Raw genomic sequence first — 25,373 nt, forward strand, 5'->3', positions numbered from 1 at the left:
GTATGGTGTAAGGTACGAATCTAAACTCATATTGTTGCATGTGGATATTCAATTGTCCCAGTGCCATTTGTTGACAAGACTTATGTTTATACCCATCAATTTGTGTTGCTTTAAAATTTGCCAGAGAAGCTTCTTTTTGCATCATAGACTCCTAACTGAGAAAGTGCCATGTGCAATCAACTGGAAATGAAATATGAGTGATCATGTGTGGATGAATCATGTATACCAACCTCCCCCAATTCAGGGCTCAAGGAATATCTTAGAAGACTGGGTGGAAAGAATGTAAGAGCTGGGAGATGAGAAGAGCTGTGAAAAGCCGACCTCTGGACATGACATGGCTACTGCACACATCTACATCTACTCACACCAGTTGTGCCTATCTGCACAAGATGAAGCCAGTTAAAAACTTCATCCTGGTTGAGAGAGGGTTTCTCAGGTCCTTCCTCCTATTGGAGGTGCTATTGACAGCTGATGCCTGTTGAGGGAGAGAGAGTTACTCTCTTTTGGGTAATGTGGCAGCTGGTAAGTTGTCCACCTGATAGCGGCTGGCACCACACCCACCCACATATGGGAAGCACTAATTGGACTCAAGGAATTATTAATAAGAAAAAAGGAAGACATGATGGTGTGTGTAAACAGGAGAGTGGCACTAGGGGGAATTGGAGGAAGGTGCTGGTAGATGAATATGCTAAAAATACAGTTTATATTTTAATAAATAATTTTTAGGTATGTTTTATGGCCCAGAGTGTGGTCCACTTTAGTGCATGCTCCATCTGAGCTCATAAAGTACATCTATATGCTATCTGTCTGTCTATCTCTATCTGTCTATCTATCTATCTATCTATCTATCTGCCTATCTATCATCTATCCATCCATCCATCCATCCATCCATCCATCCATCCATCCATCCATCCATCTACCTGTCTGCCTGCCTGCCTATCTCTCTCATCTATCTGTCTATCAATCATCTATCTCTATCTATCTATCTATCTATCTATCTATCTATCTATCTATCTATCTATCTATCATCTTTTTTTTTTCTCCCCCGAGACAGGGTTTCTCTGTTAGCTTTGCGCCTTTCCTGGATGTCACTTTGTAGACCAGGCTGGCCTCAAACTCACAGAGATCCACCTGCCTCTGCCTCCCAAGTGCTGGGATTAAAGGCGTGTGCCCCCACCCGGCCTGTCTCTCTCTCTCTCTCTCTCTCTCTCTCTCTCTCTCTCTCTCTCTCCTTCTGTTCTTAGATATAGGTATCAATTGTGATAAGTTGGCTGGTGCTACAGTTGAGTTCAACTATGCTATGTCCTTTATTTTCTTCCTACTCTGTCTGCCTTAGTAAAGGATGTTGATGTTTCCAAGTAGAACAGTGGATTTTTTTTTATAGTTATTTTGTCAATGTTCGTCTCATTTGTATTTTGGAACTCTATTGTTAGGTGTATACAAATTCAGAATAAAGGACTAGAGAATCAATCCTTTTGTCATTATGTAATATCCTTTTTCTGTCCTTGACAATTTTCCTTATTCTAAAGCCTTCATTGCCTGAAACATAGACAGCTGCTCCTGCCTTCTTCTGCATGATCTTTTTGTATCTCTTTACTTTTATCTATCTCTTTATATTTAAACTGGGGTCTTCTAGACAATATATAGTTGGGTCTTATTTTTTAATCCTTATTGCTAATCTCTTAACATATTAATATAGTTATTTTGGTTTTTTTGTTTACTGTTATTTTGTCTTTTCATCTGTAGTAAATATACGAACAGTTTACAAACCATGTTTATCACATTAGAACATTCTGAATTTGAGTAATTATCCATACTGGTGAATTTTATTCCTCTTAATACTTTCTTCTTGCTCATTAGTTTTTATTTGTCTGAAGTAGTCTCTAACATTTCCTACAGGACAGGTCTGGTGGCCTAAATTTGCTTGACCTTGGCTCCCTTTGGCATTCTTGTCTCCCTTGCCTTTGTAACTCAATTTTGCTCTTCTCATGCCATATCAAAGCTCCCCAGTGCTTTCTTCATTTCTCTCAGTTTTCTTTCTCATCTGATTATGAATTTTCAAGCAGCCTGTCTTGAAGCTTCCTCCTTTTGTTCCCTGTTTGACCTGCTCTACCACCCACACTTTCTATCAGGTTTTACATTTCACTTAGTGTAAATTTCAGCTCAAGAGCCTTTCTTTATAGGCTGGATGTGGTGGTACACATCACATCTATACTCCCAGCACTCAGGAGGCAGAAGCCAGTAGGTTTTGAGTGATTTCTCAGCCTGCCCCCCACAAAGACAAAAAGAATTTGTCTTTGATTAAAAAAAATCAGTTACTCCATTTTTCTATTGGATTATTTCTCTGTTCTCCTGAAGTCCATTGAGTTTCTTTAGAGTAGCTGCTTTGAACTTTTTGGTATGAAGCTTTTCAGGCATGTAGTCTGTTTCTAGAGCCATATTTTTGTTCAGTAAGTGGAGGACTGGTACCCGGAAAGTACTTGGTGCTTGTTGGTGTACAGCAGTGTGTTCAATGAAGGATTAGGCACCTTTTAAATATTTTCTTGATCTGATTTTGTCAATCCAGAAATCGTAGGCTGTTTTTTGAGTCTATGCTCATTCCTGCTACTTAAGCACTAGAGGGCACCTCAAGTCTGTTTTTTCCTAAATCTGCAGCTGGTGTCTTGCTGAGAACAAACTGAGTGTCTAAAAGAATGGTAGTCTAGCCTTGTAAGCTTCCACTTGGAACTACAATGAACCCTGATACCTCTTCTCTGGCAATTGGCCCATGGTCAGTCATTGCTTAAATATTCTGCTCACTCCTGGGTGTCATTGTGGAGAGCTAGTATTATGCTCCTATGCAGTGAGTTGGCACTCAATTTTTCTTCTGTGCTTGGCCTGTGGCCATATAGCTTGGAAGTCAGTCTCACCAAAAAGTAGGTCCCTTCTCAGTGCTGGGCATGTCTCAAGGTTCCATGTATGAATGTTGGCCTGGGAGATAGGGGCATCGGGGCTTTGTCAGGTACCAGGTCTCAGTGTAGTGGCACAGGCACTGAGTTCTAAGAAAAAGTGTTCTCATTTTCCTTCTCTGCACCTCAGTGGGTGTGATGCTCTCACTGCTCTTCTATCTGAGGTTGAGAGGCAGGTAGTACAGGGGTTCCCTTAGCTACCAGGCTAGGGAGGGGCCAGATGCTCAGTTTGAGGATACAGGCCTGGGGCCAGAAGATATGGGGCCCTGCTTGGCATTGAGTTTCAAGTCTAAAGTCTGGATTGAATTCTCTTTCCCAAGTGGGAAGTATCTTCAGCTGAGCTGCATGGAGGAGGCACCACAGGCAACTCTTTCCTTTTTCCTTCCTTCAGTGTTTCTTTTATAGACAGCAACACTGGCTTTCCCCGGCCTTCTGCGAGCCTGTGCAGATAGGTGCAGGGATCACTGTTTAAACTGGTGTCTGCGGAGATGATCACCGGACCATCTCACTCAATTACCATCTTTCTGCCAAACCTGTAATGTATTTCACTATCACATTTGAATACTTTCAATTGCTATTTCACTTCATTAAGACTTAATAATTGTATATATACATTAAGGGTGTGCAGTGTGATGTTTCACCACATGTATGCAGCATGCACTGATCAAGCTCTGTTATACGTATGTGGAACACTAATGACCTCTTACTTGTGTCTGGCTTCCAATACCCACTAGCCAACCTCTATCTTTCCTTCTCCTCCCCTTTCCAATCTCCAGTGCTCTATAATCTGACTTCTTCAGGTTTGTGTATATGAGTGACAGATTTCTCTTTCTGGGTCTGGCTTATTTTAATTAATAGACTGTCCTTCAGTTCTGACAATTTTGCTACAAATGGCAGGATTTATACTCTCTCGTCAGTTCTGTTCCTTTAGAGAACCGTGGCTAATACACAAAGTATCAGGGTAGAAAACAATTGTTGAATCCATTATTTTGAACAATTCAGAGCACAGAAGTTTGGTAGAAACTTTTATTTTTTCATAGGGATGTTAACTGGACATGTAGGAGTGAATTTTTTCTCATTTTCTTCCAGATAAAATTCCAGAACACTGCTGTTTATCTCATAGTCCCAGAAAGTTTGAAAAAGATTGACTTGAAAAGTTAAGACAGGAAACAGTTTCAACAAAAGGTCTTAGTTTTGCATAACAATGTAATGTTTTGTTAGCAAAATGATGGAATTCAAAGTACACCCATTTCCTTACAAAATCTCTTGTACTGTCACATTAAAAGTTCTTAAGTATTGAGGCAGGGACTTTTTTGCCATTATTAGTTTCTACCAATCAGCTTTATATTTCAGTATGAGTTAAGATATATCTAAGGCTCTCTAATTTCATGGAATATGCTTTCCTACTTCCTAGAAGAACAGACTAGTTGATCAGGAAGTACTGAATTGCGACAGCACACAAGATGGCGATAAGCGCAAACCCGATGAGAAGGGTTAGAACAAAGGTATCGTCGCTCATCTCCATCTTGTACTTTTCATCTTTGTCACCGTGGCTGCCTCTGCCTTTACCCCCACCACCTCTGCCATGCCCGGACTGATGCTTGTAAGTTGAGAGAACCGCGCTGGGGCTGTACGGTCCCCAGAGCTCTTGCACGCCATCAGAATTTTCATACTGGCGTCCAGCGCAGACCTTGAAGCGATATCTTGAATTTGCAAGATAGTTGGAAAAGGAAAAGGTAGTGTTCGGTCCTTTGTAAATCTAAAGGAAAAAGGATCAAATGGAAATGATTGTTTCTTTCCAATAAAAAATACACTGTATAGATTTTTACAACAAGCAAAACAAAAATTCATTAGTTTCATGAACATGTTCACAACAAAAGTAAAAGTTTATTCAATGTTTCTAACGTTCGGAGGGGATTCAGTATTGAGTAGATAACTTTGTTCAATAAAGCACAGAAAAAACCTACAACTGTTCAAGTTTAATTACATTATGTATGAACTTGAATCGTGGATTGCGACCAGTGGAATCAAGAAATACTAAATAATCCAATGGTAATAAGCTAATTAGATGAATAAGCTTGATTATGTACATGAATGTTACAGATGAGAGAAAACTTTGGGAAAAGATTTAGTTACTTTAAATGTTTTTTTAAAAAGAACATTATCTGTTTGTGTACCTGCTAATATTCCATAGCAAATTATATTGAATGATTGCAATAAAAAGTCAAAAAATAATATAGACTGTACTAATAATGTGCTAGTGTTTTGACTGTAGATACCATCCCACCATTCTGAAGTTACATAATTTAAATTAAAAGCTTTTGACTTAAAAAAAAAAACATACTCCCCCACAAAAGCTCTAATCTCAGCTAGACTTAGAAGTACAATTTTTTTTTTCTGGGACAAGGTTTCTCTGCATAGCCCTGGTTGTCCTGGAACTCACTCTGTAGCCCAGGCTGGCCTCAAACTCAGAGATCTGCCTGCCTCTGCTTCCCAAGTGCTGGAATTAAAGGTGTGTACCCCCCTCGCATATATTTTTTTTAAACAAGGCCTCATAGAGCCCAGGCTACCCTCAAACTTGCTACATAGTCAAAGAGTACTTTGATCCTCCTGTGTTTACTCCTCAAGTGCTGAGGCTACAGACTTGTGCTACCATGCCTGGTGTAATGTTCAAGACTAAAGGTAAAAGAATATACCTGCTCAGCTTTCTTTCCATTCATGACTTGAAGACAGTAAACAATGGGATCACCTTTAACTGGCTCCAAGGAATCCCATTTGATTTCACAACTGTTGTTATTCAGGGGGTGAAATCTAGGTGCTGAAAAAGGAAAATTACATTGTAATTTCTCTAATTCTATTCTCTAATGATGCTGAATACATCAAAATGACTCATAACCACACAATCATTACAAGCACATGTAGACCTAATATGAGAAATATGTAACCATACTTAAAAAGATATTTATGTATTTTGAGAGATGGTTTCCGTATGTAGCTGTGGCTGGGCTGGAACTTGCTGTGAAGATTAGAATAGCCTTGTGCTGGCATTAAAGGTGCACACTACCACACCCAACAGAATTATACTTATTATTTGAAATTACTTTTGTTATACCATCAGGATCATTATTGTAGCAAAACCTTAATGAAGTTATAAATTAATAATGTATGTTTAGACCTTCCCCCCCCTCCCGAGATAGGGGTTTCTCTGTGTAGCTTTGGAGCCTGTCCTAGAACTTGCTCTGTAGACCAGGCTGGCCTCGAACTCAGAGATTTGCCTGTCTCTGTCTTCCATATGCTGGGATCAAGGCCATGTGCCACCACCGCTAGGCTCATGTTTAGATTTTCTATTCATATTTTATAAATTTTAATTTTGTTTTTTCCTTCTACAACAATCTGCATTGTGTTTATATGGCATGTTGTAAATTTACAAACATTTTCATATGGATAAGTAATTTTTATTTTAGGAGTTCAGCAACTGTGTGAGGTAGGAAAGAGCAGACTAAGTTGTTAGTCTCTACATTTTAAGAAAATGGGGCTTAAATATATAGGGATATTCCTTAGGAAAAGAAGAAAGCATTATCATCATCTAAGCGCAGTTAATTTATTTGGAATGTGTTTCAGTTAGCATTACACTGGAGGAGTGATTTCATATTAGTGATTGAACTTGGGGGCTAGAGAGATGGCTCAGCAATGAACAGCATGGGCTGCTCTTCCAGAGGACCCAGGTTCAGTTCCCAGCACCTACATGGCAGCTCACAATTATCTGTTTCTTCAGTTCTAGGAGGATCCAACATCCTCACACAGGCATACATGCAGGCAAAACATCAATGCACATAAAATAAATAAAAATAGTGATTGAACTCATGTGGGAAGATTGGATCATTCAAACATCACAACTGGGAGAAAGAAAAATAATCCTTACACCCAAGGTTCTGAGACCTTCAAACTTGGACTCATTGTGAGTGTGATACATAGCATTTTACTGTTCTGATTGTAACAGGGTCCAGACCTTAGCACAACTGACTCCATGACGGGAGTGGATTCAGGCTGTAAAACTCAGCATGTGAATAGCATCACCTGCCAAATCTAAAACAAAGACCTAATCCACCAAAGTCCATAGTTGTGGGAAAGTCTCTAAATGTACTAACCTTGCCTTTTGGCTTCTTTAGTTCTGCTTCTGGCTAACTGTTCTTGTTAACTGAAGTATGTCAACCAGCACACCTAGTACAGTTTTGGACCTGCTAATAAACACTTGCTACTGGCTTAAAGCCATGTTTGAGCAGTCTTCTCTGGTGGATACAAGGAGAGTAAATCCATAGTTTCAGAATACATTTATTAAAGTTTACATATTAATTTAGCTTTAATCAGTATAGCTATACCTGTGAATTGACAATTTTTTCTAACAAACCATTTGAGAAAATATAATGTGTAGCAATGAGTGTATATGACAACGTGGGAGGCACACCATTATGGAAACCAGGAGCCTGTGTTTGCCTGCATATAAGTATGGGCACCAGTGTGTATGCTTGGTGCTCACAGAGGTCTGAGATGGCACTGGACTCCCTAGAACTGGAGTTATGGATGGTTGTGAACCACCATGTGGGTGCTGGGAACGTAACCTAGGTCTTGTGAAAGAGCAACAGTGCTCTTAACCTTTGGGGCATGTCTTCAGCTCCATTGTTTTACTCTTTTCTAAAAAAATCATTTAACTTTATTTTATGTGCATTGGTGTGAAGATGTCAGATTCCCCTGGAACTGGAGTTAGACAGTTGTGAGCTGCCATGTGGGTGCTGAGAATTGAACCCAGGTTCTCTGGAAGAGCAGCCAGAGCTCTTAACCACTGAGCCATCTCTTCAGTCCCATTAAAACAAAACAAAACAAAACAAAACAAAACAAAACAAAACAAAACAAAAACCATGTCTTACTCTTAAAAGTGGTAGTGGTGGAATTAGATGATCTCTAAGCATTTGAAAAATATTGGTTGTGGGAGTCTTATTAATACTTTAAAAAAATTTTTTTTTGAGACAGGGCTTCTCTGTGTAACAGCCCTGGCTGTCCTGGAACTTGCCTGGTAGACGAGGCAGGCTTTGAATTCAGAGACCCACCTGCCTCTGCCTCCGGAGTGCTGGGGTTAAAGGCGTGTGCCACCACCATCAGGCCTTAATAAATCTTTTCATTGATTCTCTCCCCCCCCCCCCCCCGAGACAGGGTTGCTCTGTAGCTTTGTGCCTTTCCTGGAACTCGCTTTGTAGACCAGGCTGGCCTCGAACTCACAGAGATCCACCTGCCTCTGCCTCCTGAGTGCTGGGATTAAAGGCCAGTGCCACCACCGCCCGGCTCATTGATTCTTAAATACACGATTAGGCACTACTTTTTTGGTGTTCTATTAGTGAATTTTAAAAATTACTACTGCTACTTTTAAAGATTTAATTTAATTTAAAATTTAAATTATTTATTCATTTTATGTGTGTGGACGTTTTGCCTGCATATACGTATGTCTGCAGTATGTGTGCGCCTGGTACTTGTGGAGGCCAGAAGAGGGCACTGGATCCCCTGGAACTGTAGTTAGACACGGTTGTGAACTGTCATGTAGGCACTGGGAATCAAACCCTGGTTCTCTGGAAGAGCATCCAGTGCTCCTAAGCACCAAGCCATCTCTCTAGCCTTGAGATTTAATTTAATTTTTACATCAGCAACCAAAGTAACAGGTTTCCTTATGGCATTTTTATACCTTTTTAGTTTTGGTTAATTCCTCGATCTGCTGAGCACCATCTTACTACTTACACTCCCCAGCCTCCAGTATTCGACCTTCTACTTTAACATATGTGTTTTGTGCCCTCCCTGCCCAGTTCCTTAGCGTCTCTCCCCAGCCTTATGATTTCTAGTTTCCTCACCTTTACCCACAATTACTCTCACCTAAACACATTTCTATAAAAATTTAGAAGCAAGACTTTTCATGTGAGGGAAGGCATGCGGCATTTGTCTTCTGAGCTTTGTAGCCTCTCCTAATATGGCCTTTTCTAATTACTGCTCAATTGTATATTTGTGCTGAGAAAGCTCTAATAAAATGTTCAGTGTCTGTGTGCACCATTTACCTTTAAGTGCAGCAGGTGGGGTTTTCGTGGTAGTGAAAGTGTAGACATCAGACTCTGGTCCCTCACCAGCTTCATTACATGCCTGGATTTTAAACTTGTATTGTGTATATTCACTCAATTTCTGCACTTTGTGAGTCAGATCAGGCCCATTGTAAATGACAGCAAATCTGAGGGGAAAAATATAAAGATTAGGAAGGAATATTATAATCAACAGTTGAGTCCAAGAAAGTAAAAATAAGCTGGAAAGGGAAAACAAACAAAAAGGCAAAAAGAAATCAAGTCATAAGATCATATACTGTCAAGGCGCTGGGTTTTATCTTTTTCTCCCATAACATCTATTCTCCGGTTCTTACGTTGCACTAAGTAAAGGAAAAGAGGTTAGGAGGAAGAGAAAACAAACAGCTTAACCATGGATAAGAACTGGAAGTGTGATGTTTCACACAGCCATGGGCTGTTTCCACCCTACTTAGTTCACTGAAATTACAGATTAAGATGTGTGTGTGTGTGTGCGCGCACGTGCGCGTGTGTCTGTGTGTCTGTGTGTGTGTGTGTGTGTGTGTGAGAGAGAGAGAGAGAGAGAGAGAGAGAGAGAGAGAGAGAGAGAGAGAGAGAAACAGAGAGAGAGAGAGAGAGACAGAAAGAGTGAGCATGCCTGGCAAGATGTAACAATTTAAACTGCTTTTTAGTTGCAGTAGACGTTAAATGGTAAAAGTAGTTACCTGCCAGATCGATCTTCCATTAATAATTTGTAGCTTATGAAGTTGGCAAGTGATTTTTTGCTTGAAGCATTGCCCCATTTGAGTCTGAGACTCTGGTGTCCATAGATCACACAAGCAAGCTGTGGAGGCGCTGGTGGTAGTGGTTTGGTTTTGCTTCTTATTGGTGGGCTAAAAGGGCTTAGTCCGTAATGGTTAATAGCTTGAATTCTGATTCTAGTGGTAAAAATAAATTAAAATATATGAATTTATATTGAGTAAAGGAAATACTTTTCTTCATATATCCCAACCCACTATATCTCTCTCTATATAGAATAATTATTATACTGATTATAAGACAGGTTTCCAAGACAGAACTACTATTGAAAATTACTGATGGGAAGCAGAAATGGCTCTTACAAACATCAAATTTCACCAACGAAGCAGAATTCTTTTCAAAAGAAATCTGAAGTGTATTAAACACACAAATGTAGATCTGCTCAAAATTCTCAACATTTTTTTTTTTTTTGATTTATCCAAAATAAGATACCAGTGACTTACCTGTACGTAGTGTTAGGCTGTAGATTTTTCAGAACATACTCGGTTACTCTGTCAACAGTCAGGATTTTTTTATCTCCATATTCGATGTTATATCCAGTGACTGGAGAGCCATGGCAGTCTGGCTCTTCCCATTGGATAGCTATGCAAGTTGACGACAATTTGGCAGGCAGTTTGTCTTCAACTTCTTGTAACATTGGAACTATGGCGGGTACAGTTCCTGGTGTAGCTACTTTTCCAGTTCCTCCAAACATTCCAACCCCAACTATATTTACAGCCTGAAAAACGCATGCTTTGTTAGCAATTCATTGAATGATTTCTGTGCATGAACCATTTTGTTTCATAACAAAACAATGCATCCGAAACTCACAGTCTAACAATTTGGTTCTATGTTGCAGAAATACATGCTAAGACTTGCATGCTAAGGACTTTAGGAAGTTAAAGAGTGCATGCACATGGGGGAAGGAAAGGCAGAAGTGTTAATATGCATATTTTAGGAAAATTATACCCACACAGGACTCGTCAATTATGACACAACGCTTTTCTCCATTCTTCATGCTTGAGTTTTTATCTCTGATATGCCCCCATCCAGTCAATCAATTTCACTGATCTTGGGAAAGCATTATTTTTCATTTTGAGGTCATTATAAATACACAAATATCCTGTACCTACTTTCCTCTAAGGACAATTTTTTTAGCAGCCCAAAGCATATATTTTATTTTATTTTAATTTTTCTTTATTAAGAAATTTTTTACTCACTCCACATACTGTCCACAGATCTCCCCTCTTCCCTCCTCTATCCCAAAGACAGTATTTTCAATAGCTACAGCTCAAAACTAAAACCAGGAAACCGTCATTGATAAAAAACCACTGATGTTATTCAGAATTGTGTGCACTTATTTGTGTGTGTACTTAAGTTTTAGTCAGTGACCATGACCGCTTCAATAGAAAGAAGTTTTATCACAGGATTCCATGTGCTCCTCTTACAGTTACAGTATGTTCCTACTCTGCCCATCCTAACTTCTGGAAACCACTAACTGTTAAGTCATCTTACTACAATTCTGCCATTTTCAGAATATTATATAAATTGAATAATACAACATATAACTTTGATGCAGGCTCAGCTTTTTGTAGTTACTTTAATTCTCTGGAGAGCGTTCAGCTATTGTATATATTAATACTTTGTTCATTTTTATTACCGAACAGGGTGTCACAGTAAAGCTGTATCATAGTTTATTTAACTATACATCTGTTGAAAGATATTTGATTCCTACAAATAAATATAAGATGCTACAGTGCTCTTTTCTGGAAGGGCTATAATTCTCATCAGTAATGTGTTAGTGACCGGTTTCCTTATGTCTTTGACAGCATTTGATTAACATCATTATTCCTTAGCTTAGGCATTCTGAAAGATACAGAATGGAATTTTCTTGTGCATTCCCCTAATAGTAAATGATGCTAAACATCTTTGCACATGCTCACTTGCCATGGGCATATTCTCTTTAGTCACTAATCTGTACACATTTTCTAACTGAGTTGTTCAAATTAACTGCTGAGTTTTGAGAGTTCTTTATATATTTTAGGTGCTAGTCCTTTGCAAGATGTGCATATCACAAATATTATCCCAACTTGTAGGTTCACTTTTCATGCTTTTCAGAGGATAAAAAAGTAAAAGTTTTAAACTTTGAGTAGGTCAAAGTTACTACTATTTCATTTTGTGGGCTGTGCTTTTGGTATCAAGTGTTTGCCTAGACACAGATCAAAAGACCTTTCTCTCAGTAGACTACACTGTATGGGACACAAGTTATCCAAATAATTGCCCGACACCACCAACTGGTGCACACCTCCCTCAAAGACACTTCCTCAGTATATTTCAATACTCCAATACCCATTTTCCCCTGTGGGGCTATGGAGACTCAAATACATCATCCTTTGCCTCTTTGGGTTGGACAGTCTCATTCCCAGAACTCCTTCCCACCAAATACTATTATCCTTGCAGCCCTTAAATCCAAGGATTCCTACCACTTTACACAGGGCCTTCAGATGGGTTAACTGTTCCATTGTTCCCATCTACCCAGTCATCCCTATCCCTTATTCCCTCCTTTCTCACCCCCACCCCCGTCAAAAACATACTTCACTCTTAATCTCAAGGGTGCTTTCTTTGCCAAGTGCTTTCCACCTTTACCTCTTGAGTACGTGCAACTAGGCCTTAGTTATTCTGGCCCAACTGCTGTAATTAGCTCCAACCTGTAGCCTATTTCTGTAAACAAACTGATGTCCTATGTCAGGGCTGGTGCCTTCTGTCCCTAACTTCAGGCATTTCAAGCTATCACTCATCAGTCTGTCTTTTCCTGTCTTCTCCTCTAGTTCCTCCTTTGCCTTGAGTCTGATCACATCAGCTTGCTCTACCCTGTAGCCTCTGGACAGCCCTGCCCTCCAGTATCCATGACACTCTGCTCTCAGCTACAAACAACATGCTTTCTGTGACCACACATACCTCACAATTACTCCAGGACAGTAGATGAGACCCTTAAGGTTTTTCACCAGCTCAATACCACTCTCATTCCTGGGACCCTGGATAAGTTGATTGAGGGTAGCACCCTCAAGGACCCCCCCCCCCTTGTTGGGTTCCCATTGTTGAAAGGTATCATGAGACTCTCAACTGCTTCCATTCTCAGTGAGTAGAGGAGGCAAGCTTCCTCCTTCCTTAGATCACTCCTCAGCAGGCAGAGCTCACTGTACTCACCAGGGTCTTACCTGGAATGCTGCAGTCATTGTCTATCCTGACCCTATATGTACCTACAGCATCATTCAATCCATCTCCTAGATTTGGAGAGAATCGTGTTTCCTTAGACCAAAGGCCAACACCATCATCAATGAGAGGCTTTCCCCCTCCTCCTCAAAGCATCCATATTGCCTCAAAGGGATGCTATCATCCACTGCAAAGGCCATAAGACAGACAAAGGCTCTGTCTCCCTGGGGAACTGAATGGCCCATCTCTGGGTTGTCCTAGCAGTCTAGGGCCAGGATATTCCCCACTATCTCTTTCTTTTGGACACATAACTTTTCTCCTCTCCCCCACCTCACTCCATCACACAGACAGAAATTCAACCAGAGTTTGAATTTCAGGAGCCCTACTGGTACCTCACCAAAAGACCCAGTTTGGTGAGCCTCAGCTGCATCCCAGAGGACAAGGAGGGCTGACGGAGTCCTCTCTGATCCACTTCCCAATCTGTCTCTCCTCTTACTACCCTCCCTCCCCCTGAGACAGGGGTCCTTACTTCCATACTTCAACCAGACTGTCTTACTACCCACCAAATCCCGTGAAATCCCATAACTCCTCCCTGCTCTCCTCATGTTGGGACTATGTTCACCTGTTCCTGGTAGCAGATCGGGCTTTCCTGCCTCATATCTGCTTGGCTTTCCTCAACAGGGGAACTGCACCACACCTAGTAGAAAACCCCTGAAATCGATTATTATGTGCATGGGATGGCTGGAGCTGAGGCAAAGACTTCTGCAATCAGGCTACTGTAATTAATTTCCTGAGATTTTTTTACCTGCCTACAACCCCCTCAACATCTCTTCAGGAGGCCACACCAAAGGCCCTTTGTCTGGCCCGCCAAGTCACCCTTGGTGGTCTCTACTCCTCTCTCTGCTAACTGAAAAGTGGGCCTCTGTGCTCTCCACACTGTGAATGTAGAGGCGGAGGACAGCACAAGGCTGATAATCAGGAGAGCAATCTCACTGCTAGAGAGCAAGCCCCTTCCTTCACTGCCCTTCACTACTCCCTTTGGTGAGATACTTGGGTGATTTAGTGATCCACACACTCTGTGCTCTACATGACATCTGTCAAAACGCCCTTTGCCTGGCCTTGCGTCCTCTTTCTCCACTCCTGTCTGTGTAACTACAAGTTAACTACACTTCCCCTCTACCACACCAGCACACCTCTTTCTCTTCAGTCTGCTGTTCTCCTTGGACTAATGGAATTGTCCACTTTTAAGCAACCAGAGACCAAAGCCTTGGCGTCCAGGGAAGAGGTCACCATCCTGACTTCTCTTCTCCATGTCCTACTTTTCCCATCCCTAGTCCCCCTCTGTCCATCTTCAACTCCATCTCCACCTGATATTTGATTCTTACCCACAATTTCTCTGAAATCCTAAAATTCAGTACCTTCAACTTAACCTTGGAGGAGTCCCCTTCAGACTGTCATGTGACCCCTATGCAGCCTGTCATATCCTTAGCCTTTGGACACTCCATCTCCCTTTGGGATACTCATTCGAACACCAAATATGGACAGTCAAGGAAGCTCTTCTGGATATTCTGCTTTGACCTTTCCCCTGCCTGGCATATACCACGGGCCTCTTCTGAATTTGCACCTTCCAAACTCACATGGGCCTCCCCTTAATTGGATAGGCAAATGTACTCTTGCCTTTTTGTTCCTCACAAAGTCATGTCTCCCCTATGATGTACCCATCCTGGTCTCAGCCTCCATCAGGGTCTCTAACAACTTTGGGAGTCATGATGGAGTTGTGTAAGGGGACTTCCATCCTATGAGAAATCTTTCACCATTTAACCCTGCTTTCTAAACAAATATTAGAGAGCATCAGTACACATCAGCACATTAGCTTCTGACAATCCAAGGCCAGATCTGTTTCCTAGCTGCTGTTGTCATGCAGAACTGCCAGGTCCTCCCTGTTTTCTAGAGGCCACCTATGGGGTCTATGTGTGCACTTCTGAATGAACAGTGTACTTCTTTACCAGTAAGTCAGCTCTGGCAGAGATGGTGTACAAGGTTTAAAGACTAGTGGGCTGCACAGATGGCTTGACAATGAAGAGCACTGGGTTCAGTTCCCAGCACCATACAGTGGCTTACAACTATCTGTAACTCCTGTTCCAGGGGATCCTCTGCTCTCTCTCCTGGCCTTTGTGGGTGCCAGGCATGTTGATAAAATTAAATTAAAATAATTCAAGGACAGAGCCATTGCTTTTCAGCAGTCCTCCATCTCATTATTAACCCTTTCACATTCTTGGTTGCTCCTTTTGGCTGCTCCTGATAATCATGACCATTCTGGGACTCCTCTTCCTCCCTTGTTCTAGTAACCCTTTCCAGAAGTTTTTGGGTGACAGAATTACCTCAGTTTTTCCTAGCAGACTGAGCTCACAAGAAAGCCTTAAAACTGTCCTCCAACTACAGACCCTTCAATCCTAGACCTGTCGCCCCTCCCTAACAGGAAGTACTATTACAGCTTGAACTGAGAGAACAGATGCACAACCATCTTATCTTGAAGGCGGCCCAATTCTGGCCTGAATAGCACCCCTTTTCATGAAACTAACAGTTTCAGTTTCCTGAAGGCAGACTTTAACTGAATATACCATCCCTGCAATCCTAGTTTAGTCACTGACACCATCTCATCTAACCAACCAGACCATTCTGATCATTCAGGAAAATTTCCAGCCCCTGCCCCCACACCCCTAACCCTGTTCCAAGCCTGAGCCCTTTAACAAACCTAGCCAGTAAAAGAAGTTCATTCTCTTACTTTCTTGACTTCTGATAAGTGTCTGTCCCAAGTTTATCTAAAAATAAACCTATCCTTGTATTTTATACACATAGTTAAAAGTAAAATAAGCCTAATTCCAGCACTTGGGAAGCAGACACAGGTGGATTTCTGAGTTCGAGGCCAGCCTGGTTTACAGAGCGAGTTCTAGGACAGCTAGGGCTACACAGAGAATCCCTGTCTTGTCTTGAAAACCAAAACCCGCTGTTCCCTCCCAAAGAAAAGAAAAGAAAAGAAAAAGACAGAAACTGATCATATAGGGCCTGAATGGGTGTATTTGCTTGTTTCAGGCAGGGTCTCACTCTATAATCCAGGCTAGCCTTAAACCTACTATATATCCCAGGCTGACCTCAAAACTGTGCTAATCCTCCTGCATCATCCTCCAAAAATTCTGGGAACACATGCATATACAGGCCTGGCTAAAGTCAGTGTTTTAATAAGCATTTTAGGTAATTGCTAAGTTCAGAGAAATTTGAAATCCATGGAAGTATAAAGGAAATATGGCAGACCAAGCTGGACTGGGAAGTACACGAGAGATCACATGGGGCTTTAAATAACACAAGAAGGAACTCTAAGCGATATAGTTAAAGATAGGCAATATTCATAGAAAGCTTTCCCTTCTTGACTTTACTCTGGCCTTTACATTGGAAATGTATTATGTATATGGAAAGTATAGGTTAATAGCTGTTGCCTTCTTTACAGTGAAGGAAATGCCAGATCTACCTGGACTCTGCAAAAGTACGTGGTTGCTGGAGTAAGACCTTTAACTTCATAGCGCAAACAAGGGCCAGTGTAAATCAAATGCATGGACTCTTCAGTTTGTCCCCACTGCAGTCGGTAATCAGTGATTTCAGCACCATTGCATTTAGGAGTCTGAAAGATGAAACACACACAGAAATTCAGTTCTTTTTCTAAGTGGTCACTATATTAGATACTGTGAAGAGGAACAAAACACGAAAGCTTGTAATCCGTCAAGTAATACAGTATAGAGATAGGTCGAAACAAACAACAGGCAGGACACTATGACAACATTAAAAGACACAAGTTAAAGCAAGAAAAAAACACTTGCTAATTTTATGTTAGACAAATGAAAACAAATGTATTAATATTGTTTAACATTACCATTGGTTAGTATGATAAATCAGTAATCACAGACCCTTGTGATTTGGCCTTTGTAAGTTAAAAATAAGCTCTGCCATGCATTATTAACAGACTAAGTCTTTTTTGTCAATATTAAAAGAAAGTCATTGCTTGAGACTGGGGAAAAAAGATAATCCAAATAAACCTATATGCCTAAATAATTAGGCTAATTCTTATTTTTAAGAACTTAATTTGGTAAGACATTCACATGGGTTGCTAAAAGTATATTCTTAAGTCTTTAACATTCTTTATGTACCACATTGTAGTTACAGGTTAGAAATAGTGCCAGAAGATTTCCCAATGAAGTCAAAGAGTATGGAGTTCTGGGTTGGGGATATTGTTCAGAAGTAGAGTGCTTGCCTAGCATGTATGAAGCCCTGGGTTCAGTCCTCAGCACCACAAAAAATTAAAACTTCTTATAAATTGATTTACCTTTGCTCTCTCTTGCATTAGATTTAAAAATTCCATTAGTTACCCATTGATGGTCTATTTTAATCCCTGAATTTATAGTTGAGATTTGAAGAGCCAATGATCATTTCTGTAGTCTTCATATCATTGGTATCAATCAAGTCCTAGGTATGTCCTAGAAACCATGGCCTGAGGATTATGGGATCCTAATTCTAAGCTATGATTCAGTAGAGATTTCAGGGTTTTTTTCCCCCAAATGTTCTAAACCATTAACATGTTTGTGTATCAGCAAAATTAATAAGAAGGTGAATTGGTAACATACTTCCCAACTGACAATAACACAGGTTGGACCCTTGCAGGTTAGCACAGGTGTACCACACTGAGAAGGAGGGTGCCGGGCTGGTACAGTTCCACACTTCACTGAATGAGATCCAGGCTACAAATTAAACAAACATACAAATAAACAAACACATGCATGACTTTGCAGGCGTGGTCACTCCTCACCTTGACAAATACAGTGCAAGCACATATTCATTCAAAGTGAAATGAAGTACAAGCAAGTTACCTGAACAGCATAACTTTTCGACTCGTATTTTATGTTTTTAGCCAGAAACTGTGGGTTCTTCGGGATTTAATTTACTTACTGCACATTTCTTTTCAGAGCCAGGGTACTCCTTTCTGTCATTCCGGGCACCTCTTGATTTTTTGCCACGCACAACTGTTTCCAAGTTCCCATTACCAGAACGATTGTCTACAAAATATGTAAAATGCTCTCAGTTCTCCCCGCCCCCCCAAATTACTTATTTTGATACTAGCGATCGAACCCAGTCTTGTTTACACTAAGCACACACATCATCATTTGGATTCACACCAAGTCCCTAGTTTTTAGGGATGGTTCTTTAAAACAATACGACATACTCTAGAGTGAGCTAAGACAACTCTTTTAAAATGCTTAGAGATGCAAAGCTCATTTTATCAATTAACCTCATAATTTGACTTAGACATTAAAAAGTTAGGTTTCAATTACCAAGAATTTGTTTGCTCAGAATGACTGGATTCAGACTAAAAGGAAACTCTCCTTGACAATATTAACACACGCGCAAAGCAAGAGTCACAGGACAGGAAGCTTAGGCACAGCTGTCAATCACACAAGGAAGCCTTACTTGCAGGGGGAAGGCTGGGGTCCTTGCACTTGTTTTTACCATTGGAGGGCAGTGAACGACAAGACTCAGGAGGTGGAGTAGGTGTCTGAATTGTCAATACATCTGAAGGCTAAGAGAAAGAAAATATTTTACTATTACACTAAATTGAAGATCAGCTTTCAAAAACATTTAGTACTACAACAGTTTATTTCAATCCTCAACTTGAGAACTCTCCACTTTCTGTTTTCTTACCTGGCTTTGGCCTACAGCTGAAGTGCAAAAGACCCTCAGTTTATATGTGGTGCCTGGTTTGAGGTTATCATATAGGAATTCCTGTAGAGGGCCATTGTAGATTAGCTTCCAGAGATTTGCTAGAGGAAGAAGAGCAAATTAGTTCAATTTATTCATAGGTCACTTATACATTTTATGTCTCCATAACAATTAATGTATGTATGATATATGCTAAGAAACAACCATTTTGGAAAATAACTTGATCCAATAATCTTTTGGGGGAGGTGTTTCAAGGCAGGGTTTCTCTGTGTAGTCTTGGCAGTCCTGGAACTAGCTCTGAAGACCAGGTTAGCCTCGAACTCACAGAGATCCTCCTGCCTCTGCCTCCCAAGTGCTGGGATTAAAGGTGTGAGCCACCACTGCCTGGTTAAATCCAATAATCTTTTTATGATTGTTAAATTATTTTATTCCCAGTAGAATTAAACAAAAGTTTAAGGTATCAGTAAATAATGATTGCTTATCAAAACTCAAAGGAATCCAATTACATTTTGGGGTTTGGTTTTATAGGTGTGTATTTATATTGATTTTCTGATTCTGGTACTTGCACTAAGGTTACATAAGACACTATTATTAGGTAAAGCTAAGTCAAAGTTTTGCAGGGGAACCCTGTAATATTTTTCATAACTTCTAGATGATTGTAAGATGATTTCAAAATAAAATCTTTTAAAATTCTTGTTGCCTTACCACCATCTGAATTTTCACTGGCTTCTAAACTGTAACTTGAAATGTGCATTCCACCATTGTCTTTGGGGGAGTCTAAAAAAAGGAATAAATTTTAAGTGACTCTTGAAAAGAACTTACAAATCTTTCACTAAAATTTTATCTCATAAATTATAACTTCTCACAGAGAAAAATATAATCACAGCACATTGTTATATTTATGTCTATATACTAGTGACAATCTAAAATATAATAAAAGCCACACACATTTGATATCACTCAAGTATTTAGCTAGTATTTCAAAGTTCTTGGGAAGAAACTAAAATGATAAGAATATGTGGAATGATTTTCATTTATCTAGTTTAGAGGCCATAAATCTGTATAAATACAAATTCTGGTTAAGCTGACATTTATCTCTGATATAGACTTCTTTCTATGGTACTTATGTTGGATATAATTTTACTTAGAAGGAAGTTATTTAAGGATCCATATAAAGTTCAATAGTTTGTTCATATGTGAATAATTAAACTAGCATTAGGAAATTCAATAGCAAATTAGAAAAAAATAGGATTTACAATTAAACTCATTTATATGGCAGAATATTTCATATGCAAATGAGAATATTTTAAGCTTAGGGAAATTGCAGGAAGACTTCTTCTCAATAGTAAATACGGAGAGACCAAAGTTTAGACATAGAAGAATTATTTACCCCATCCAATTTTCACTTGGCGTGTATGGATTGCTCCCACCACATACGGTTTTTTAGGGTGTCCAGGCTTGGCTGGACAAGTGGAATATTTTACTTCTCCACTGGGGCTGCTTCTTCCTTCCAGATTGTAGGCAAAAATCTGTTTGTGCAAAAAAGAATATTTTGTTGAACACAGGAAATAAATGTCTGGTTTGATAATATGCAATGTGCCAGCTGAGTGAGAATTTCAAAGAATTAAGTGCAAAGTAAAGCTTCATTTCAAAGAAAAAAAAACCAGCAATCACTTTTTTTTCTAGTGAAGAGTTCAATCTTATATGAAAACACTACACCAGTTTATAAATCGTGCCACATACCCGAAACTTGTATGCAGTATTTCTCTGAAGATTTCTTATGGTGCAGGAGAGGTCTTCTCCATTGTATTTAGGTTTGAAACCCAATCCCTGAAAATGGAGGACAGTGAACTTGGGAATGAAGCCTAGGTTTGAACTCTAGCTTCAACTTACTGTCTACCTGAATGGTCTTGAGAAAGTACCTTAGGCTTTCTGAACCCCAAAGGGTCTGCACCAGGTCCTCTGCATACGTGTTACAGCTGTTAGTCTGATGTTTTTTGTGGGACTCCTGACAGTGGGGGCAGGTGTGTCTCTGACTCTTTTGCCCGCTCTTGGGGTTTTTCCCTTCCTATTGGGTTGCCTTGTCAAGCCTTGATATGAGGGCTTTTGCCTTGTCTTATTGCATGTTGTTTTGTAGTGTTTGGTTGTCTCTTGGATGCCTGCTGCTTTCTGAAGGAAATGGAAGGGGAGCAGACCTGGGAGAGAGAGGTATGTGTGTGGGGGTGTGTGTGTGTGCTGAGAGGAGTGGTCCGGATGTATTGTATCAGAGAAGAATCGATTTTCAATAGGTTCCAGTTTTCAAGACGTAATGAGATAGCACATGTAAAAGCAACTAGCCTATTAGGTACAACCCAGAACAGGTCACAATGTTATCTACTTTATTTACAATTTGTTAACATGTCCATAGTAATTTCTGGCTGCTTTTTAAATTGACTAGCTCTTTGACACAGATTCGGAAACCCCGAATGGAATGAAATGGTTGCCCACCCACTCGAGGAGACTGAGAGGAGAAAGACAACTTGGCAGAACTGTATTAAGGTGCTGAAAGATATGTACGATGCCAGAGAGTCATCCAGAACAGACCTGGAGTTGAAAATGCTAACAGACGGCTCTCAATAAAGACTGACCAGAACCCAGACGCGCTGCTCTGCATTCAGCTAGTTGCTGGATGAGGGGGCCTATGCAGACTTGCTCAACAGTTGCTCTGCATTCATCCCATTCAGAACACAAGGATCAAAGTTGGGATTTTTTTTTCCAGGTGAGAAGTGAGTACAAAACAGTACTGAAAGATGAGGCTAAAGAGTATAGTACAACAACAACAACAACAAAACAACAAACAAACAAACAACCCCCCCCCCCCAGAAACTTACAGATCTTGGTTCCTCCATCTCTAGCACATAAGTAAGAGTGTCATTTGGGTTTGGGTTTGTCGGGGCACACCATTCTAGCGACAAACTGTGCACTCCTGCTTCTTTTAACTTAGGTGGCAGCGGTGCTGGAGGTGTGTTTCCTGATGTATAGAAGACTGCTATCTCACTGAAATTACTAAAAGAATATGTTAAAATGGAAACATCAGTTTCAGAATCTTGCAGCAGTACAGATTTTTCAATAGTGAAAAGAATTCAGTGTACCTGAAGCCGAAGTTATTTTTGGCAGCCAATCTGAATGAATACTTTGTAGAAGCAGCCAGTTTAAAGATCTTGTGCTGTTTCATGGGGCCACTGTAGCAACTTTTGAACTCTTCACCTTTACCCTTGACAATGCACACAAAATATCAGAATATTTTAAAGTACTACACTTAACAACACATACTCAGCATAGCATTAATCATTCACAATCAGGTGATTTTGACAGAAAACTATGCATCAGATCTAAGCCAGATGAGGTTCCAGCTCTGAAAAGGGGGAAATGGACACAAGTCCTCATCTCTAACCCAGAAGATATCTCCAACTGATAACTGTTTGCAAAGGAAAAATTAGTTTTCTCCCACAGAGTCCCACACTTAAGGGCAGGCCCCATGCCCAGCAGTAGTTGGCAAACACAAAATGAACTCAAGGGTAATTTTGGAGGTTTTTTTGTCACTTATAATACTTTGGGCATCCTTTTACAAAATCCTATAGGTCTTTGCTTATATATTATGGTTTCCAATTTTATGTTGGAATGTGTGTGTCTCTGTGTCTATCTGTGTTTCTTGTGATTTTTCTTTGGCTCTTTTTTTTTCTATTCATTTGTTTGTCTTGTCCTGTTCAAGTTTGTTTGTTTTTATTTTATCTTATCTTATTTTATTATTTTCTTCTTTATTGTTTTAGATGCCTGTTTTCTAATGAGAGAGAATAAGAAAGGGTGTGGATTTGCATGTAGGTGGGGAGGGGACCTGGAGTTGAGGGAGGAGAAACAGTAATCTGCATCTATTATATAAAAAATATTTTAATAAAAATAAATATGCATACCTCATCCCATTCCAAAAGAAAGCTGCTTATTTTGGAACCATTATCATTGGAACCCTGAAAAGTTCAGAATGATAAAATTATGATGGGTTATTTTTACATAATACATATATATGTTGCATAGATTATATACATATGTGTATTCATTTAAAGTGGAGTAAATTACTGCAAAAACTTGTCAAATACTTGTTTTCATGGCAATTCATATTTAAGATTAAAACACACGTTTTACAGTCTACAAGACACACACTGATTCTATACTTTGTGTTTTTGGACTACATAAAAGGAAAGGAATTGAAACTAATACCTAAGGAAATTTACTGGTAACTGTGATAACTAACACCAAAATTGAAGTGCTGGAAAGGGGTAGTTCACTTTTTATTAATTATCTTAGTTATACTGACATTTCTCAATTCACTTGGCAGGACCGCTCAGAAAGAAGAGAAAGATCATTGTGAAGAGAATTGTTAGAGGAATAAGTTAGATGAAGCATGCATAATCTGTCTTTTAAATTCAGGATATAGCTGGGCGGTGGTGGTGCATGCCTGTAATCCCAGCCCTTGGAGGCAGAGGCAGGCAGATCTCTGTGAGTTCGAGGCCAGACTGGTCTCCAAAGCGAGTTCCAGGAAAGGCACAAAGCTACACAGAGAAACCCTGTCTCGAAAAACCAAAACAAACAAACAAACAAACAAACAAACAAATAAATAAAAAATTCAGGATACAGGAGAGTGTTTTAAAGTCACATTGAGACGCTTTTGTCAGTAAAATCCTTACTTTCCACTGTAGATTCAGGCTGTTCTTGGTTCTACTAATTAGTGTGGGTGCAAGTGGAGGGTCTGGTTCACAGCCAGGTGTTGTGAAGCTAACCACTTCAGACACGCTTTTGTGTTGTGCATCTCTTATGGTTGTAACTCTGAAAGGGTAACAAATTGTTGTAAGCTTTCAAGTAGTGAGTTGCAAGATTGTGTTTCTAGACACATTTCTTTGTTGTTCTTTTGTTAACATATGCTGATTATACATAGTAATGGCTTTATGACATTTTCATATATAATCACACTCCCTCCTTCCCCATTATGGTCTTTTGCTCCTTTCTCACTCCCACTGACCCCCTTTTTCCTTCCTAAGTCCCCCACTTTCTACTTTCATGGCTTTTTTGGGGGGATAACCTAGTTAGACAACTAGGGTTGCTTACATGACTATGGAGGTGAGGTTCTTTGCTGGCCAATAGCTAGGCTGACTTCAGGATTTCTAAGTACTAAACTTCTATAGCTTAAGGAGTCTCAGCTGGCTTACAGGCTGGTGGTAGGTTATGTCGGACAGAGTTCTTACCTTACAAAGTAGACCGTGCAGGGCTGTAGATCTTGTAGGGCCACAGTAACTTCGCCACCACTGTGAAGATAATCTTTGTTTATATGGAATCTCACATGTACTTAACAGCTAAGTAAGCAGTCCTAGTCTCATAACTGAATAACTGACTAGGAACTGTAATTTTCCTTGAAGTCTGGATAACTTTAAACCACTATTTATGTGTGCAAAATAATGTTATTAGTAGGCTACAGCTACCCTTGAGGAGCAGCAGCCTCACCACCCATACCAAGTTTCTGAGGGCTATGATCTGGGAGATAGGTGGTTTTCACTAGCTAGTGGACACACCACAGAGCTGCTCTAAGTTTCTACCGCAGGTGCTCAAGTTCAGAGAGTGGGATGCCCATCCACACATCTGCACCAAGAGGAAGCTGGAGGAGCTGAGCAAAGTGTTGCTAGTTATCAGAAAAGCGGCCACCAAGAAGTACTGAATTTGGCCTCTCCCTTGCATCAATGAATCTTTATACCACATGTCAAGAATGATACTAAATACAAAAATGATAATAATTCAAAGCAGTCAATTTGCATTTTACTACTGCAAACATTTAACCAAAATAGTACAGAGTTACTTTTAAGTAGGTCATTTAAAAGAGCGTAGATACCAAAAGCTTCAAAGAACACCATGTCTCGCTTATCCAGAGGGCCTGATCCAGCTGGGGGCTCTTGGTTCATAATTCATGTGCTTCTATTCCTTTGGCTATTTGTCCCTGTGCTTTTTCCAATCTTGGGCTCAGCAATTCACGCTCTTACAGTCCCTCCTCTTTCTTGTCAGCTGGACACCTGGAGCTCCACCTGGGGCCTGGCTGAGGATCTCTGCATCCACTTCCATCAGTTATTGGATGAGAGTTCCAGCTCAACTGGTAGGGTGTTTGGCCATCTGATCACCAGACTAGGTCAGATCAGGCTTTCTCTCGACCATTGCCAGCAGTTTACAGAGGATATATCATTGTGGATTTCTGGGGACCTCTCCAGCACTCTGCCTATTCCTGTTCTCATGTGGTCTTCATTTATTATGGTCTGTTATTCCTTGTTCTCCCTTTCTGTGCTTCATCCAGCTGGGATCTCCTGCTCCCCTAAGCTTTCTTTCCCTCAAATCTTGCCCTTCATTACTCCCACTGTCGTCCAGGTTGTTCATGTAGATCTCATACATTTCTCTATCACTGGGTGATCCCTGTGTCTTTCCTAGGGTCCCGTTTTCTAGGTAGCCTCCCTGGAGTTGTGTAGCAGTCTAGTCATCTTTGTTTTACATC

The 25,373-nt window shown here is 40.2% G+C and overlaps 1 protein-coding gene across 1 annotated transcript in view; it reads right to left on the reverse strand.

The window, feature by feature from the left end:
- Positions 1–4,371: 4,371 nt before the first annotated feature.
- LOC118573608 (fibronectin type III domain containing protein 3C1-like) overlaps positions 4,372–25,373 on the reverse strand; it is a 50,995-nt gene continuing 29,993 nt past the window's right edge. Inside the window, exons 9-26 of the mRNA XM_036173889.1 lie at positions 24,088–24,147; positions 23,533–23,671; positions 22,762–22,815; positions 21,943–22,064; positions 21,682–21,856; positions 20,555–20,641; positions 20,202–20,340; positions 19,517–19,588; positions 18,794–18,912; positions 18,563–18,671; positions 18,044–18,150; positions 17,722–17,835; positions 16,575–16,724; positions 10,300–10,574; positions 9,763–9,975; positions 9,044–9,210; positions 5,645–5,766; positions 4,372–4,707 (exon numbers count right to left, since the gene is read on the reverse strand). Of these exons, the coding sequence (XP_036029782.1) occupies positions 4,372–4,707; positions 5,645–5,766; positions 9,044–9,210; positions 9,763–9,975; positions 10,300–10,574; positions 16,575–16,724; positions 17,722–17,835; positions 18,044–18,150; positions 18,563–18,671; positions 18,794–18,912; positions 19,517–19,588; positions 20,202–20,340; positions 20,555–20,641; positions 21,682–21,856; positions 21,943–22,064; positions 22,762–22,815; positions 23,533–23,671; positions 24,088–24,147 (2,560 nt within the window). The remainder of the gene's footprint in view (positions 4,708–5,644; positions 5,767–9,043; positions 9,211–9,762; positions 9,976–10,299; positions 10,575–16,574; positions 16,725–17,721; positions 17,836–18,043; positions 18,151–18,562; positions 18,672–18,793; positions 18,913–19,516; positions 19,589–20,201; positions 20,341–20,554; positions 20,642–21,681; positions 21,857–21,942; positions 22,065–22,761; positions 22,816–23,532; positions 23,672–24,087; positions 24,148–25,373) is intronic.

This window comes from Onychomys torridus, chromosome X, assembly GCF_903995425.1.
Source record: "Onychomys torridus chromosome X, mOncTor1.1, whole genome shotgun sequence".
Classification (NCBI taxonomy): domain Eukaryota; kingdom Metazoa; phylum Chordata; class Mammalia; order Rodentia; family Cricetidae; genus Onychomys; species Onychomys torridus.